A 17,480-nucleotide genomic window follows, 5' to 3' on the forward strand; every position below is an offset into this window, starting at 1 on the left:
ATAGTGAAGTGTCCATCGTATGCACACTGCACAATCTAACCGGAAGTAGTAGGTCATCCGGGTACTTTTCGCATACTGTTTTACGAATACTATGTATTCGAACATACTACTCGCCTCGCCTACTGCTTTTCGCGTACTATATAGTATGAAGTAGGCGGTTTCGGACGCAGCATATGTTTCGGGTCTTGGAAGTCTCCCCAAAATTACAGACCGGCATACAACAAGTCGAGAGACCGAACAAGTAGTGAGTAATTTTAGCGTTTAACATTGCAAAAGTGCCTAACAATGGTTCATCACTCTCTATCTCCTAACAAAACCCAAGCAGTAGGAAACATATGCAGCGTTCAGCTGATCACAATAATTGCTCATTATTACCCACTTGAACAACTGATGCTCTTCCTCGATCGAGCGACAGAGCTTTGTTTCCCGAGGGACTGAAAAATTGCGACACTCTCGTCTCCCGGAAATTCGTTTAATTCAACAAATCAGAAAACGACTTCGACATTCCCAGGGTTTCGAGTTAAGTGTACAATACACATCAGACGTCTGAGGCTGAGACTAGTATCCCGCTAACTTCCGCATTAGCCGCATGCAGAAAAAGTCATCCATGCGGCACTCTATGCATCCTTGTGGGCATTAATCGGATAAAAATGCAGACATTTAATTCAAAATCTCTGGAAATGTCAGTTTGACTTCAACTCGAGTTAAAATAATTGCAATTTTGTGTTCAAACACAGATGGCGACATAGAGGCAAACGTTATGGATTGCGGCTTTAGCTATTAAAAATTCTTTTCTGCTTTCACATCCAGAATAATATCTGTCAGGTCTTGCATTAAAAACCATGACAAATGCTTGTTTACAACAAAAAAGATTGTATCAGTTTTTTGACAGCTGTGGCGTCGTGTGAGGGCGTTCTGCGTGGTGATTGTGAAAGACATAAATCTCTCGGCTAATGCAACATCTTCTTTTCACCCCAAATGCAAGACGGCCCCGGTACACACTTCTATGCCAAAGGTTTCGAAACGTGATGATTTCATGACGCCCTGCAGACAAAGCCGTCTAGACGCTGCCATAACTCTATACCTGCTCAGGTGTGTGGGGTAATTGAGCGACTTGTGTATGTTTACTATATTTACTGAGTTTAAACTGATTCCAAGGATTGCAAAACTCTTGCATGGGTTTCAAACTGCACTTTCTAAATGCACATATGTATAGAGATCAACAATGTGACAATGTGTACTGCATTGTTTCAATAAACATTAATTGGTGTATTTTTTTTACTTCTTTATATAGTGAGCCATGCATTAATTGCATTTCGACACGTCTTTATTCTACTAACCAATCAAACTGCAAGTTAAAAATTTAAAAATGCCGCCACTTGGTGAAATCAACGGCCACAAGAACCTCAAAACAACAGACTAGCCTACTACTTACTGAGACCACAACCCAGCATACGCCCTACAGATACAGACACACATGCATAAGTGCATAATGTGCACTTTCTCAGTATATTCAAACAGCAAGTGTGGGTTTCTTGCTAACCAAACTACTTCCTCTTATCAGGTACAAGTAGGCCGCTGTCCTCAATGGCCACAGATCCTTAAACCTCAAATTTGTCAAAACACTGTCCACTGCATCTAGCAGTGCGTCAAAATGAATGAATGAATGAATGAATGGTTTTAAAATAGTGTAACATACTGACATTTGTGCATTGAATGACTAACATTTCTAAAGCGCATTTAAAGCATTTTAGTGTAAAAAGATAGTAAAAAGATAGTTAAGCAATTCCAGTTGGATTTTAGATGTGTGTCGACAAAACATACATCGCATAATGTTTAAAAATGACTTGGGCCACAGGTAAACTTATTAAGGACCATTTTGCATGTTGTGACAATATTGCACTCACTGCTGCCATCTACAGTCTTCATTAAAGCTCACGCTTTACGTAGAATGTATAAACAGCGCCATCTACTGCTAAACATACAGCTCTGCAGTTGACAAAATAATAATGCTATAAAAGAGAACTTTAAAAATAAAAAATAACAATATGTTTTGGGCGAACTGTAAAATTACAAAAAAGTATTTCATTTAATCATTAAAAAAATGTATATAAAGCATGATTTTATTTAAAAAATTATCTCGCTTTACTTTTGACAGTGCAGTTTAATTTGAACCCACTCCCTAAATAAAGCAAAAAAAAAAAATAGTTCAGCAACCATAAAATGCTACGAGTAACTGCAAAACATTACTCGTAGCATTTTATTAAGCAGTTTCTTGATGTCATTAGTAAGCATTTAAACACGTTTTTTATTTTATAAGCACATTTTCTCAATAACTAATACATTTTCCCACTAAACATTGAACGTCGGATAGACTATATAGATCATGTCTATATTGGGTCCGTCGGTACATGACCAATTCTGGACATCTATTCGACGTTCAAACTAGGTCCACTATTTGGATGTCCAACCATGACCCTACTTGGGCCCTGTCCCAAATGGCGAACTTCATGTGGACTTTCGGTCTCGTGGGCTTAAATTGCGCTTAGTCTACGAGTCCGTAGGGTGTCCTATATATAATTTTTACGCTTTGAAGTGTGCTCATCAGCGCCTCCTTTGCCCCCTTGATGTGGTCTTCAGCGAAGCCCGCACTGCAGCAGGCTTCGCGCACTTTACCAACCCAGAAGTCCTTGCGAAAGAGCAATCAGACCAATCAGAAGACGGAAAGGAGGAGTTCACACTGACGGGCAACTTATCTACCTATTTCCGATGTGATGCTCAAGTCTGTCCAAAAATACGACTCCGGTGCACCCACGTGGACTAGCATCAAGGGTCCCTAAAGTCTGCACAAGATGATGTCATCAAAGTGTGGACTCTGAGGAGGACCACAAGTCCGGAGTGTGCCATGTGGGACAGGGCCTTTGACGTCATATTTACGCTCAACATTTGACCTTTGAACTGGGTAATTCTTTTGGATGTCATTTGGACGTCTATGTCAGGCCTATATGTGTATATTACATGATTAGGCCTTGTCAAAGCATCGTGTCCTAGTGGTTAGAGAGACTTGTTTGTAACAAAGAGGTTGCTGGAATGATTCCCACAGCTGGCAGGAAGTGACTGAAGTGTTTTGGTGTTGCAGTGTTCATAACTTGCAGTGGATGGGTGAAATGCAGAGACAATCATGTCTCTCTTACTTTATACCCTTACACGGAGGTCCCATAGATGTGATACTTAGACGTGCAGTAGACGTAAAAAAAAAGACATTACAAAACAACCCCTTCAGTGGACCAAAATGACATGGAAAAGAGGTCACTCTGATGTCACATTGCTCAGTGGGTTGCATCACAAAAGTCACACATAAAACTGAGAACTGAACAGACAGCTTATATATTTTTTATAAAAGAAGTAAAGATATCTTAATAATTCTAATTCAAACTCTTGAATTTGTGCACTTCAAGAAAATATAGTTTTTTCATATGGAGTGCTTGTAGGTCCTCCCGGAAGTTAGCGGGACACTAGTTCTCTCTCCAATTCAAAACCAATTCATTTTCCCCATAGACTTTTGGATTATCCTAAAAAAAATAAGCTCTGTGTTTAACCAAAGTTTATGACACTTGTATGTTTTGTCCAACAAGATAATTCTTCACAAATGAACACAACTTTTATGAATTTTGAAGTATATATTTTTTTCCTATAAACACATTTAGACATAAAAATTCTTACCGAGAGCCTTTCCTTTCCAGCTGATCACGGCCAGAGCTCCAATGCTCAGATACAGAGGCAGAGCCAGCCACAGCTGCAGAACTGCTAACCTCATATAGGGCCGCACAGCTCTGACTCAACCACAAGGGGCAGTGTCGTTCTTCTCCACCATATGCTGCAGAAGACCTGCAAGGGCACATACATATTCATTGAAAAGCAGTCAGGGCACTAAACAGTAAGCTCACTCACTCACTTTGATGAGTACATCATCTCCATTTCCCATAACAGATCTAATGAGCAGGACAACAGCCATCTGTTTGGATGATTACTGTGTAGGCCAGCCAAGTGTTTCCAAATTGAGTGTGTCGAAGGTGACTGGGTCAACCACACCTAGCACCACCAGAACCGTTCTTTTGCAAATCAATTAAAGTTACAACTATGGGCTACTTGTTGATGCTGTACATATTAAAGATTAGGCATTTTGTTTATGTAATACACAGAAAGTCACTTTGAAAGTTACTGAGCAGCCTGATATGATTCAGGTATACTAAACTTAGAGATTAACTGGATCTGCTATACAGGCTCAGATGAGGATAGCTGTGTGGATGTACTATCACCCACAACAGATAGAGCATCTAAGAGAAAGAAATCAGATACAGTATAGAAAACAAATCTACAGCAAACACATACAGACATACACTGAAACTTAGCCATCAGACTTTTCAACTTGACATTATCCAAGGCTACAGCCTGCACTTTATGTACTTTCTTCTTGACGTAATGTTAACACAGCATAACAACAATAATTTAAAGATTTATGTGTGAACCGGCTAGCAAGTGCTATTTTTACGTCATCAAATCCACATTCACCTCAAAACTGAGCAAAATGTTTATAGAGCCATTTAATGACATTAAAGCAACTGAGTTGGCAACTAAAGGCAGACTATTAATAGCTAGAGATATCGCTGTTGTTGAATGTTGATTCTTAATGAGAATTCACAATGTTTACATGTATTTTAATATAATATCGTAAGATGTATTAGAGTTATATTCAATTGTCCGTCTTACTGTAGTTCACTGGTTAGCTAACTTAGTAACGCATTAAAGGTTTCTTAAAAAGAAAGAGAAATGTAAAAGTTATTGTGTTTTATAGGCTACTCTTGCCACCGCTAATATGGCGGCGCCGTTGACGTATCTCACTAGCGGACCATAGCGGCCAATGCGCGGTCTAGTATTTTATGTCTATGGCTTGCATAGAGCGTAGCCGCTGTACCACGCAACAATTTGATTGGTTCCTTGTGGCGCGAAAATAATCACATGGTACAGCATTCCGCGCGAAAACTTCAGCAAGGACTCGCGGAGCTTTGTCTGTCACACGGAACACCGTTGTTATAACTTTGTAATAGCAATTGATTCGAAAAATGGATCTTACGGAATCAGGAGTGGATCAGCCTGCGGGTCAGACCATTAAAGACGACCTGGCGGAGAAATGTCAAAAGTTATTCCAGGCTTTTTTGGAGGAGTGAGTACATGCGGTGGATCTTCAGTAAAGTTACATTTGGAGAAGCACCATAACTCTACTAATATATCTAATCTTGATAAATATCTAAAATAATATCAATAATAATAATATGCGATAATATTAGTCGTTTGGGTTGATTTTAAATGAAATTTTATATAAAAAAATATATAATATCTCTAGACAATAGCACGTGAACATGCATCACCCTTGCTGCACTGTCTAATAATAGTAGCGTTATTTTAAAGTAAGATTTGGAGTTGTGTTTAGGATTTAACATGAGTTCGTGACGTGTGTATATAATGTTGTACAGGTTTCAGAACAGCGATGGGGAAGTGAAGTACCTCCGCGATGCAGAAGAGCTGATCCGGCCTGAGAGGAACACACTCCTCGTTAGTTACACAGATCTGGAGGGATTTAATCAAGAACTGGCCACCGCAATCCAGGAGGAGTTTTACAGGTAAAAGAATACAAACATTGTAAAAACCTTACTGATTTTATAATGTATTACTTTTGCGGAGTTGCTTTTTAATTCTACACTGTAGGCTAAACAAAAAAAGTTGTTGGTTTGTCTTAAAAAAGTGTATTCAATTTAACATAAAGTATAAGAATAATTTAAAATATTAGTTGACTCAAAAAAGTGGTGTAAAAATTGTTGTGTCAACTAATGTTTTTAAGTGGAATTAACTTAAATTTTTTATGCAACCAAGTAACTTACTTACTTTTTTTTAACAAACTTTTTTTTTACAGTGTAGCATAATCATCTGTAGTAATACACTGTAGCTTATGACATAGACATAGAGCATTGTGTTAGGTTGTGGGTTCGATGCCCAGTAAACACAAACTGATAAAAAAGTGTAGGCTATAGGGATGTGCATAGCCTACGATACAATACACTAAAGATAAATATGAGCAGCAACCGATACGATGCGATTCACCCCCTTTACGATGCAGTGCGGTCCGATGCAATAAAAAAAAATTTAATATGGTACATGCTTAAACGGTTGTGTTAAAACAACACATTTTGTGTCTAGTTTAGCACAACACGTTTAATGTGTTGTCCCTAACTAGACACATCTCTGTGTTATTATTGAACACATTTTGTCATTTTATTTATTTTAACACAAAATCAACACACAGTGACACATATAGGGCCCTATTTTAACTAAGCACATTGTCTAAAGTGCATGGCGCACGGCCTTAATGGGTGTGTCCGATTCCACTTTTGCTAATTTAACGACGGGAAAAATGGTTTGTGCGCCGAGCTCACGGTCGAAAAGGGTTGTACCTATTCTTGTAATGAGTAATGGGTGTGTTTTGGGCGTAACGTGCAATAAACCAATGAGAGTCTTATCTCTCATCCCCTTTAAAAACCTGTTGCGCTGGCGCTATGTCTAATCCCTATTTAGATAACAGACTTTGTAAACTGAAAAACTAAGCGAAGTTAGAAAAACCCCAGTTTAAGAATAATGTAAAAACAAATTGTTGTTTTCATTTTTATTGAAAAATTAAATTTTTTGGATTAAAACTTTTAAAAGCCGTTTTCTTTCAGTCATAGAAGTAAAAATAGCAGGCTTTTAATTGCTGTAAATGTGTTGATATCCTACATAATCATTGTAATCTCATAAAATAATTAGCATATATGCAAGAAAAGGTTTGTAAAAATACTTTATTTGTAACAAACAAGAGATAAAGAATTTACAAACATGCGGAGAGCAGCGTTGCAGCACATGGGACAGCGCCATATGGGATTTTTTAAAAGCATTACTTCAAATGTTTCTCATCCAACCATATCCACAGATACAGAGTCATCATATACAATAAATCTGTGGGGTAGCATTTAAAAAACATTTAAAAATAGATGCATTTGTTTAAAGCAAAGCATTTATTTACTTACCAGGCTACAGGTGAAGCAGCTCTTTGCGCCTTCTAACGTCTCATAATCGTTCCTCATTTATGTCCAAGAGACTCAATAATAATCTTTTACATTTCAATCCTTTAATCTTTTTACATTTGAAAAGCGTTTTTGTGCTGCTGCGCATTCATATATGATAAGCAAACCTGCGTTGTTGTCCCGTTTATATAGCACATATTTCTAACGCGCTCTTTAAATAACAAAAAACATTGCGCTTACTAACTTTAGACTTTAGACCAGGTTTTAGTTGGTCAATGGCGTAGTCTATTTTAGTTGTCTCAAAATAGCAACACGCCAACAATGCGCCTGAACACACCTCGTTTTTAGATCAGAACGCCCATGGGACGTGAAAATTATAATTGCGCCGGGTCGAAACTAGCAAAATACACTTGCATCGCGCTGCATTGTGCCGGGTGTAAGATAGAGCCCATACTGTGTTAAAATAACACAATGTGTTAAATTGAATTGAAACACAAAACAATGTGTAAAAAATTAACACATCCTTTCTTAGAGTGTAAAGATGTGTACATGGGCCCTGAACCATTATAAGACCACTTTGTTGATGTTGGATATTGGCCCCACTCACTTTTTCTCTAATTTTTCAGAACGGTGTCATTCAAATCCAGTCCACTAGAAATGCCCTAATAAATTAAACTCAATCTTAAAATATTGGTCACTTTCTAAATAATAAAAGTGTAGTGCATCTACTAATAATTATACATACATAAATCTGTTTTTTACCTATGCAATGTGCTAGAAACGATGCATCATGATGCAAATGCAAATTTTTATCCAATGTACAATTTTTAAGCCGAAGCATCATTAACTTTTTATGCCAATGCACCAAGCGAATCAGGGAATCTTCCTATCACTAGTAACCTAGGTTGAATGCACTTTAAGTTGCTTTGGATAAACGTGTCTGTCAAAAGCATGAAAATGTAAAAGTGAGGAGTAACTGGGTAAAGTGGATTCATAATGAATGTTTACTTAAAAAAATCTTTGAAGATACTACAAATAAACCATCTTCATTTTTACAGACTTTACCCCTACCTGTGTCGAGCTGTGCGTAACTTTGCTCGCGATCACGGAAAGGTCCCTGTCGCCAAGGAATTTTATGTTGCCTTCCAGGATCTACCAACAAGACACAAGTAAGGACATATTATAACAGTGTAACATACTACTAAACACATACATTTAATATGCAAATTAATAGTTTCAAGCAAAAAATGTTATATTTAAGAACATTGTTATTTAAAATCTGACGTTTATCTTTGTCCCTATAGGATCCGCGAGTTGACCGCGCTGAAGGTGGGCTCGTTGGTACGGATCAGCGGTCAGGTTGTCCGTACTCACCCTGTTCACCCCGAGCTGGTGAGCGGGACATTCCTGTGTCTGGACTGTCAGGGAGTGATAAAGGATGTTGAGCAACAGTTTAAATACACGCAGCCGAGCATCTGCCGCAACCCCGTGTGCAACAACCGCAGGCGCTTTCTCCTTGACACAAACAAGTCTAAGTTTGTTGACTTTCAAAAGGTGCGAGTGATGTTTTCTACATTTTATGTAGAAGAGTCAATCGTAAAAATGACGTTAGCTGGGTTTTCATACATTGACAATTTGTCTGCTTTGACACCAGGTGCGTATCCAGGAGACGCAGGCAGAACTTCCCCGCGGCTCCATTCCACGTAGTATGGAGGTAATTCTGCGGGCGGAGGCTGTGGAGTCGGCACAGGCTGGTGATAAATGCGACTTCATCGGCTCGCTCATCGTTGTGCCCGATGTATCCCAGCTAGCTACACCAGGTGGGTGAAATAAAACATTAGGGCTGCAACTAACGATTATTTTAATAATCGATTAATCTGTCGATTATTTTTTCGATTAATCGATGAATCGGATAAAAAAACAAAAAACAAGAAAAGCATTCATTTCCAACCCCTTATTCAAAACAGAACAAAAATCTTTAGAAATTACACAAACATGTTGCTCCTTGAACATACCTGAGCTGTTACAATAATAATAAAATAAAATAAAAATGGACTAACACAAAAAATACACATGTATGCTTTACATCTGCCAAATATATAGACTTTTTATGATGCATTTCCCATCAAGAAGCCTCTCTTGATGGGATCAAAAAGATAGTAAATGAGTACACTCTTAGAAATAAAGGTACAAAAGTTGTCACTGGACAGTACTCTTTCAAAAAGGTACACCTTTGTACCCAAAAAGTGCATATTAGTACTTCAAAAGTACATATTGGCAGTTCAAAGATACATATTTGTACCTAAATGGTACATATTAGGACTTTTTATAAAGGGTACTGCCCCAGTGACAGCTTTGTAGCTTTATATTTGACTTCATGTGTTTTCTCTGATCAGATAGCTAACTCATTTGTTAAAACTGTTCTATTTACATTTGGCCACATACATGCGTCTTGTCAAAACGGAAAATGCTGCTTCTACTCCCGCGCAAAATGCAAATACACCATTTATTACTTTAACAAATGTAAGACGATGTTTATGCAACAAAAGGCGGCACTTACTGAATGTTGGGCCGGGCACGCGCGTCTACTTGATTGGCAGTCGCCATGAGCTGGAGCGCGCAGGAAAGAGCAGCAGGAGAGTGATGGCACGATGATTTTACGTACAGGTCCGTGACGGGGAAAAGCGTTCATACAACTCCCTCTCAAAGTTTTATTTCATTGTTTAATATCAGTGGAGTTTGTCATTGGAGTTTTTTATTCGTTCTAGAAACTTTTTTACCCGCTGTCGTCGCTCCATAAAGCATAAGCGTGTCGTCTTTGTTTGTTTACCTCTTTGCCGGCTAACTTCCAGGTGACGCGCTTACGTTTGGGATGAGTAAAACACTGACATGTGGTTTTCCTCTACCTTTGCTGTTTTTTTTTCCATCTTTTTCCCGCCGCCCTGTCTTTTCTCCGCCCTGTCTATGAGCAGCCGAACTCTGCAAGCAACAGTGCGCGAGAGAGACCGACGCTGCGTCCCAAACCGCATACCTCCATACTATATAGTAGGCGAAAAGCACTACTTCTCATACTCTTTGCCTACTATATAGTATAGAAATAGGCTGTTTGGGACGCAGCACGAGTGTGTTCACATCCGCTCCGCGCTTAACTGAAGTGTTTTTTTTTCTTTTTTTTTTAATTAAACGTCTCTGCGTCACGCGACACGACGAATCGATAATGAAATTCGTTGCCAACACTTTTAGTAATCGATTTTTATCGATTTAATCGATTCGTTGTTGCAGCCCTATAAAACATCCCTAAGCATTACAGAATTCATCCCATTTCTCTCTTTCATAACTTTCTACTGCTCTCCATTATTATATAAAGGTGTGCGTGCTGAGACCAGCTCCAGGACAGCTGGAAAACAGGGTTACGAGAACGAAGGTGTGCGTGGACTGAAAGCACTGGGCGTCCGGGAACTCAGCTACAGACTGGCCTTCTTGGCGTGCCACGTAGCCCCAACCAATCCCAGAGTAAGAGCGCATCCGGTCAAGTACAAAGCTTCTGAAGATGCTTTGTTTGATAAAATAATTTCTCACAATGACATGTCCGTGTTTGTAGTTTGGCGGTAAGGAGATCCGAGATGAGGAGCAGACCGCTGAGAGCATTAAGAACCAGATGTCGGTACAGGAATGGGAGAAGGTGTTCGAGATGAGCCAAGACAAGAACCTCTACCACAACCTCTGCACCAGCCTCTTCCCTACCATTCATGGTCAGTTGCCACGAACAACATGGCATGTCTGGGTTACAGGATAACATGCTGTGGTAGTCATTTAAAGTTGACAGGTCATGGACTGGATGTAGAGAGTCTTAGACTTAAACTTAGAGCGTAGTGAATGTTTGTATTTTATAATCACCTGCTCCAGATGGCCAGTTGCATAATGTCAAGATGCCATATAAATATTCACAATACTGTCATTTTTTCAGGCAATGATGAAGTAAAGCGAGGAATTCTGCTCATGCTGTTCGGAGGTGTCCCTAAAACCACCATGGAGGGCACATCCCTGAGAGGTGACATCAATGTCTGTATCGTTGGAGACCCCAGCACAGCCAAGAGCCAGTTCCTCAAGTGAGTACAACTTCTAAAGTATAGAAGTTAAATTTTTTTCTAATAATATATTTATGTGAAAAAATGTTAATACTTTAAAAAAGATTTCAGTCATTTTAAAGCTTTTATTATAAACATAATTATTGTAGATGTACAGCATTTATGTGTTGCTCTGGACTTGTTAGTTCTCACTGTTGGGCTGTTTTTTCAGGCACGTAGAGGAGTTCAGTCCACGGGCGGTGTACACCAGCGGTAAAGCCTCCAGCGCTGCCGGTCTCACTGCTGCCGTAGTGAGAGATGAAGAATCGCACGAGTTTGTCATCGAGGCCGGAGCGCTAATGCTGGCTGATAATGTGAGTTTAAGAGCAAAATCGACTTTAAAACTTAACAGCAACACAGAAGTATTTACAGCAGTTGTCTGATTTGCAGAGGTATCTTAGATTATATAAAGAGTTAACCTGATAAGGAACACTGTGCTGTACACCCCCTCCCTTGCACGGGAGGCTGCATTACGTCATTGTAAATTTGAAGCATTAAATCTTCAAAATATACGGTCATGCGGCACATCGTTGTAAAGCTTAGACTTTCAGGATTCCATTAAGCGCACACACAAAGCATAATATGATTTTTAGCAGTCATAAAACTGTAACCTAGTTGTTTGTTACCTGAACCGGGCGGCGCCGATTTAGGATATTTACTTACCTTCAAAATCTTCCCTTTATCCGCTTTGTCCAAAACAAATTGTTCATAAACCCCCAAAAGTCCAAGGAACTGGAATATCCAAGCCTTTTTTGTCAAAACGATTTGTTCATTTCACAATCTTGACATTTCTGACCGAATTACGATATAAATAGTGTATACATTTAGTTCACTAACGGACATTCGTTCGAATTTCACTTTTCATTCACGATTTATAATGAATATATTCAGATGTCACGTTTATTGTGCAACGTCTGAGGAATAAGAGGTTCCATAAGAGGCTACGTTCCAAAACCCGCTAAGTGTGTCTGAAATGATTAGCATTTTTTTTTATCAGACTCTTACTGTATTCTGCATTTTTGAGGGGTGGGATTAAGCAGATTTGACGCTTAAGTATTTGATGAACGAATAGTACTTGCCAAGAGCATTTGGTTTGTATCATTATCCAATTTTGGATGGATGCGTCGTTTAGTGGCTTTGGTATCTGAACTCTTCGTATTTTTAACTACATTGTAAAATGTGCGAATCTGTAGTTGTAAAGATCTATACCTAAAACAGGCTATGTTTACACGACAATGATGCAGATAAAAAAACTGAAACTTTTTTTATTTGCAATTATGAGAAATTTCACATACACACAAGATCTGCGTTTACACAAATCCGCGAAAACGGTAACCTTGTAAAGAAACACTACAAGCCTGTAACTATCCACTGGCTATAACTTAAACACCGTGAAAACTAAGACAAACACACAACAACAATTTTCCAAAACATCACAACAAAAAACATACACTCAATCCTTAAAATAAAATGAATACATAAACAGTTAATTACCGTGTGCGCCTGATAACCAGCAGTATAATTCAGTTCACCTTATTCACATATATGCGCCTTTATTCTTAATCCATTCTGAAAGCTAACGCATCCGGGTTAAATAAGGAAAGGTCACGTGAACACATCTTCCGGCCCAAGAACAAATTAAACGATCAATTTACATGAATTACATAATCCAAATACAATGACCCGATTCTTACATACAATATACAATCACATAAAACATTATGCTTTAACTGACCTCTCAGCGTCAGCTACAAAGCCTGCGCACATATGCATTCCTCTTCAGAGCAATAAATACAAACAGTTGAGATGGCAAAAGTATTCAGCAGTTTTGTTTAGATGGACGATGATGTAGGTTTATTAAGTAAGCCTGGACTATAAAGTGACAAAAATTTGAAAACTTCATTGAGAAGAGTTAATAAACTTATCTTAAGAAACACAAACACAAATCTGTAGGTCACCGTTGGTGTTTTGGTTATACTCATGCATGCCTATAGATTGACTTAGCATATGCTCATGACATCACCATTATCTCATTTTATGAAAAGAAAACAAGGTGACAATATTATTAATTTGCACTTTGAATCCCATTTGCATTTTCAGGACACCAAACGCCATCATTGTGTAAATGAACAGCCAAACCAAATTAAAAACTTTTGCATTTACGGTTGAAATTGTTGTCGCATAAACGGCCCCATAGTTTGGAGTCATTAAATAATATTATGTAAAACTCCCTTCCAGGGGTGCAAGGAAATAGCAGTACACGCGAGCATTGTGATATTCTGTTCAGCAATATTGTATCTAGGGATGCACCGATACCACTTTTTTCCATTTCCAATACGCCGATACGATACTACTGTAATTTTCTTGAACAATTGAAAATTGAACACACAATGTTAAATGTGTATAGTGCGTTCTGCTACATCTAGTTTTATTTTTAAATGTAAAAACCAATAATTTAAAATGATTTAAAAGTTACAAGAACATTAGTTATCATGCCAGTGTTTAGGAGAAAATATAATAGGCACGTTTGATCAAATAAGTATGCTAAATATATTTTATTAATTGCGCAAAACTGTCACAGTAAAAAAGCTTCAGTGTGCAGATGGTTATTTTGGGAATTATACACTTGACCGGATCTTTTATGCACGTCTCGGATGCAGAATTGATGCGCATAAATCATCATGTACGCTACGTTTATGGGCTTCCTGGCCGCAGAATTGATGCACTTGAAGCATCCTTTCCTGGGAATCCTTGCCATAGATATGTATAAAGGCTAGATGTCTTACAGCGGAGTCTCTAACGTCATCACCTGGCGGTGCACAAACCAAACTGTTTGAAAATCGGTAAAAAATTAAGCAAGTTATGGTCATTTAAAAGTACCTGCACCATTAAAACTCAATGCTACGAGTGAGCGCACGCGCTGTGGTAAGATGGCTGCCAAAATGCGGACGTTCCACTCAATTGGCCAGCAGCGCGGGCGAGACATCTAGCCTTAATACATATCTATGATCCTCGCATCCTAGCAATGGAAAGTTCATAACTGTTAAAACACAAAGAGGATAGATGCGTTGAAGCTTGTCAGTAACAACCACCGGTAGCGCACAGTATCCAAATTGGATCGGTCCTGTTAGTCCGATATCCGATCCAGCAAAAAAAAAAAAACACGGATCGGCCACGATATCGATCCAAAATATCAGATATAATATAGCATCACAATGTATTGCAACATATTGCATTGCAACCCAAGCATCGTGATACGTTCAGTATCGCTCCATTCTTGCAGATACACACTAGCCCTACTCCTTTTGAAGGGGACATTGAGCTTTAACTTTGCAGATATTTTTTATACTCTTTTACAACAACATTACACATTAAATCAAGTTGAAAGTGTGAAAAAGTATAATAGGACCACTTCAACGTGTTTTGTTTCTGAAATTGTACTGAAATGTTATTTGCCAAGCTCACGTGTTAACTAAAAAAGCAGATATTTATAAATTGTTAGAGCCAAATTTGTAAAAAAAAAAATTTTTTTAATTGGTCTCCTCAGGGTGTTTGCTGCATTGATGAGTTTGATAAGATGGAAACAAGAGACCAAGTAGCCATCCACGAGGCCATGGAGCAGCAGACCATCTCTATCACCAAAGCTGGTGTCAAGGTAAAAGTCAAAGATTTACATTTGTGCATTTGCCAGATGCTTTTATCCAAAGCAACTTGCAGTGCATTACAAGCTATACATGTTTTATAAGCATGCATTTGAGCCCATTACCTTTGGCACTGCTAACACAGTGCAATTTCCTGGAACGTTTCTACCAACACACTGTGTATTATGCATTTGCCTATAAGGTTGTCGGAGCACCAATACTGTATTTACAATCGTAGGCCACCTTGAACGCTCGCACATCCATCTTGGCTGCAGCGAATCCGGTCAGCGGACGCTACGATCGCTCCAAATCTCTCAAACAGAACATTAACCTGTCAGCGCCCATCATGTCCCGCTTCGATCTCTTCTTCATCCTGGTGGATGATTGTAATGAGGTATGTGCATGTGTATTGGTACAAGATGTTTTTGAGCTACAGCAGCCAGTTTATTGAGATATGTGTGGACTAAAGATTGTAACCCTTCAACTCAGGTCACCGATTATGCCATAGCCAGACGTATCGTTGACCTCCACTCCAGGATCGAGAATTGTGTGGTGCGCGTCTACACTCTGGATGAGATTCGCAGATATCTGCTCTTTGCCCGGCAGTTCAAACCGAAGGTGAGGGATTGGCGTTTGTTGGATCAGCCCTGTTTGTACCCATGTCAGCATTTCTTTACCTGCGACTTGCTCTGTGTGTGTTGTCAGATCTCAAAGGAATCTGAGGAATTCATTGTGGAGCAGTATAAGCGTCTGAGACAGAGAGATGGTTCTGGAGTTGCGAAATCATCCTGGAGGATCACCGTCCGCCAGCTGGAGAGTTTGATCCGTCTGTCGGAGAGCATGGCCAGGATGCACTGCTGCGATGAGGTAAGAGCCAGAGAAAGACACATGAGCACAACCTTGATTAAGGAATATGAATGTGACTACCAGTATTTAACTAACATCAAGAAGATAAACAGCTGTGAGCCAGTATGATATTAAGCAAAGATGTTTTTCTCTTTCAGGTTCAGCCAAAGCATGTAAAGGAGGCGTTCAGGCTGCTGAATAAGTCGATTATTCGAGTCGAGACCCCCGACATTAACCTGGATCAGGAGGAAGAGGAAGCAATGGAGGAAGAAGATGAGCAGATAAATGGTAGTCATGTTTTCATTTCTAGGGTATCAGGAATTCATAAAATTGCTAGAGCTGTAAAAATATTTAACAGGTTATATAAATTGTTAGAGGGTTCAGTTTGTAAACAAAAGTGGGAGTCCTGATTTTAAAACCTTTGTTGTACGCAATGTTTGTTGACACATCTTGGTCCTATCCCTGTTTTCAGGACATGATGTTCCTAATGGCGTTAACGGAGAAGTGAACGGTCACGAGCACACAAATGGTATTAACGGTCACGGGGTCAATGGAGATAACAGTAAACCTTCACTGCGTGTGTCATTTGCCGAGTACAAGCGGATTTCCAACCTGCTGGTGCTACACCTGCGCCGTTCAGAGGAAGCTGAGCGTTGTTTATCAAACACAATATCTAAAATCATAACAAGCTCATATACACACAGCTTACAGGAATCTGATTTTTACTGCATTGTTTCTTTTAGCTGAAGATGAGGAGGCTCTTAGGAAGAGTGCAGTGGTGAATTGGTACCTGAAGGAAATTGAATCGGAGATCGATTCGGAAGTCGAACTCATGAATAAGAAGGCAGTGATAGAGAAAGTCATCCACAGACTGGTTCATTATGTAAGTATATGTCTTTGTATCAAAATGTATATATAAATGTGTTGTGATTTAACCAGGAGAAATACTTTTTTGTCTTTATAAGGATTACATTCTCATTGAGCTCACGCAGTCTGGGCTGAAAGGATCTGTGGAGACCAGTGGATCAGAATCCCAGGAAGAAGACGTTACTCTTGTTGTTAACCCCAATTACACGTTTGATGACTAGATCTTTTGATGCCATGTTCTCTGCTGTACAAAAAGTTCACATCGGTTTATCCATGTTTATATTGTTCCAGTTCTTCATTTTAAACTCAAAATCTGACTGTTTATCTGTTTTAAATAGACTCTGTGAGGATGGGTATATCCATCTTTGTTTTAAAACGAAGCTGTGCGCTTGTCAAAAAATATTCATTTTGTAAATATGTTTTTAGTGTTGTAGTTTATTTTAAAAAGCTGTGTTTTCAACACCAGTTTATCATGTTTCGTTTTTTAAAAAGCTATGAAAGGATGCCAAAAAAAGATGCAATAAAGTTCATTTGTTTAATTCTGGAGAGCATTGTATTTTTACTTTATCTGTGAAGTCTACACAAGTGGTTCTCAAACTGGGGGACCCAGTTTTATTACATTTAATAAAATACATTAATTTATCATAAATTTTGTCTAATTACACCTCTGAAGAATAACACTACTAATTAACAGCACTACATTGGATAATTTATTAAAATTAGATTTTTTTTAATTAAAATTTTACGTTTTAGAATGTTTTGTCATAAATTCTCTTTAGGGGGCCTCCTTACCATAATGTGTTTGGCCTCGAAGGGATTCACCATAATGTGTTTTACCTTATTTATTTTTACAGTCTATGGTTTTACCCCTACCATGTTAAATA

The 17,480-nt window shown here is 38.7% G+C and overlaps 1 protein-coding gene across 1 annotated transcript; it reads left to right on the forward strand.

Annotated features, from left to right (window-relative positions):
• The first annotated feature begins 5,011 nt into the window (after positions 1 to 5,011).
• mcm6 (minichromosome maintenance complex component 6) lies at positions 5,012 to 17,135 on the forward strand. Its single transcript, XM_073870825.1, has 17 exons — positions 5,012 to 5,224; positions 5,535 to 5,681; positions 8,174 to 8,284; positions 8,420 to 8,669; positions 8,770 to 8,935; positions 10,483 to 10,628; positions 10,717 to 10,867; positions 11,083 to 11,224; positions 11,415 to 11,556; positions 14,790 to 14,897; positions 15,122 to 15,277; positions 15,373 to 15,501; positions 15,589 to 15,750; positions 15,888 to 16,017; positions 16,202 to 16,381; positions 16,479 to 16,612; positions 16,695 to 17,135. The coding sequence occupies exons 1-17, from the start codon at positions 5,124 to 5,126 to the stop codon at positions 16,815 to 16,817; spliced, it is 2,478 nt and encodes an 825-aa protein (XP_073726926.1). The 5' UTR covers positions 5,012 to 5,123; the 3' UTR covers positions 16,818 to 17,135.
• The last annotated feature ends 345 nt before the right edge of the window (positions 17,136 to 17,480 follow it).

This window comes from Misgurnus anguillicaudatus, chromosome 8 (assembly GCF_027580225.2).
Source record: "Misgurnus anguillicaudatus chromosome 8, ASM2758022v2, whole genome shotgun sequence".
Taxonomy (NCBI): domain Eukaryota; kingdom Metazoa; phylum Chordata; class Actinopteri; order Cypriniformes; family Cobitidae; genus Misgurnus; species Misgurnus anguillicaudatus.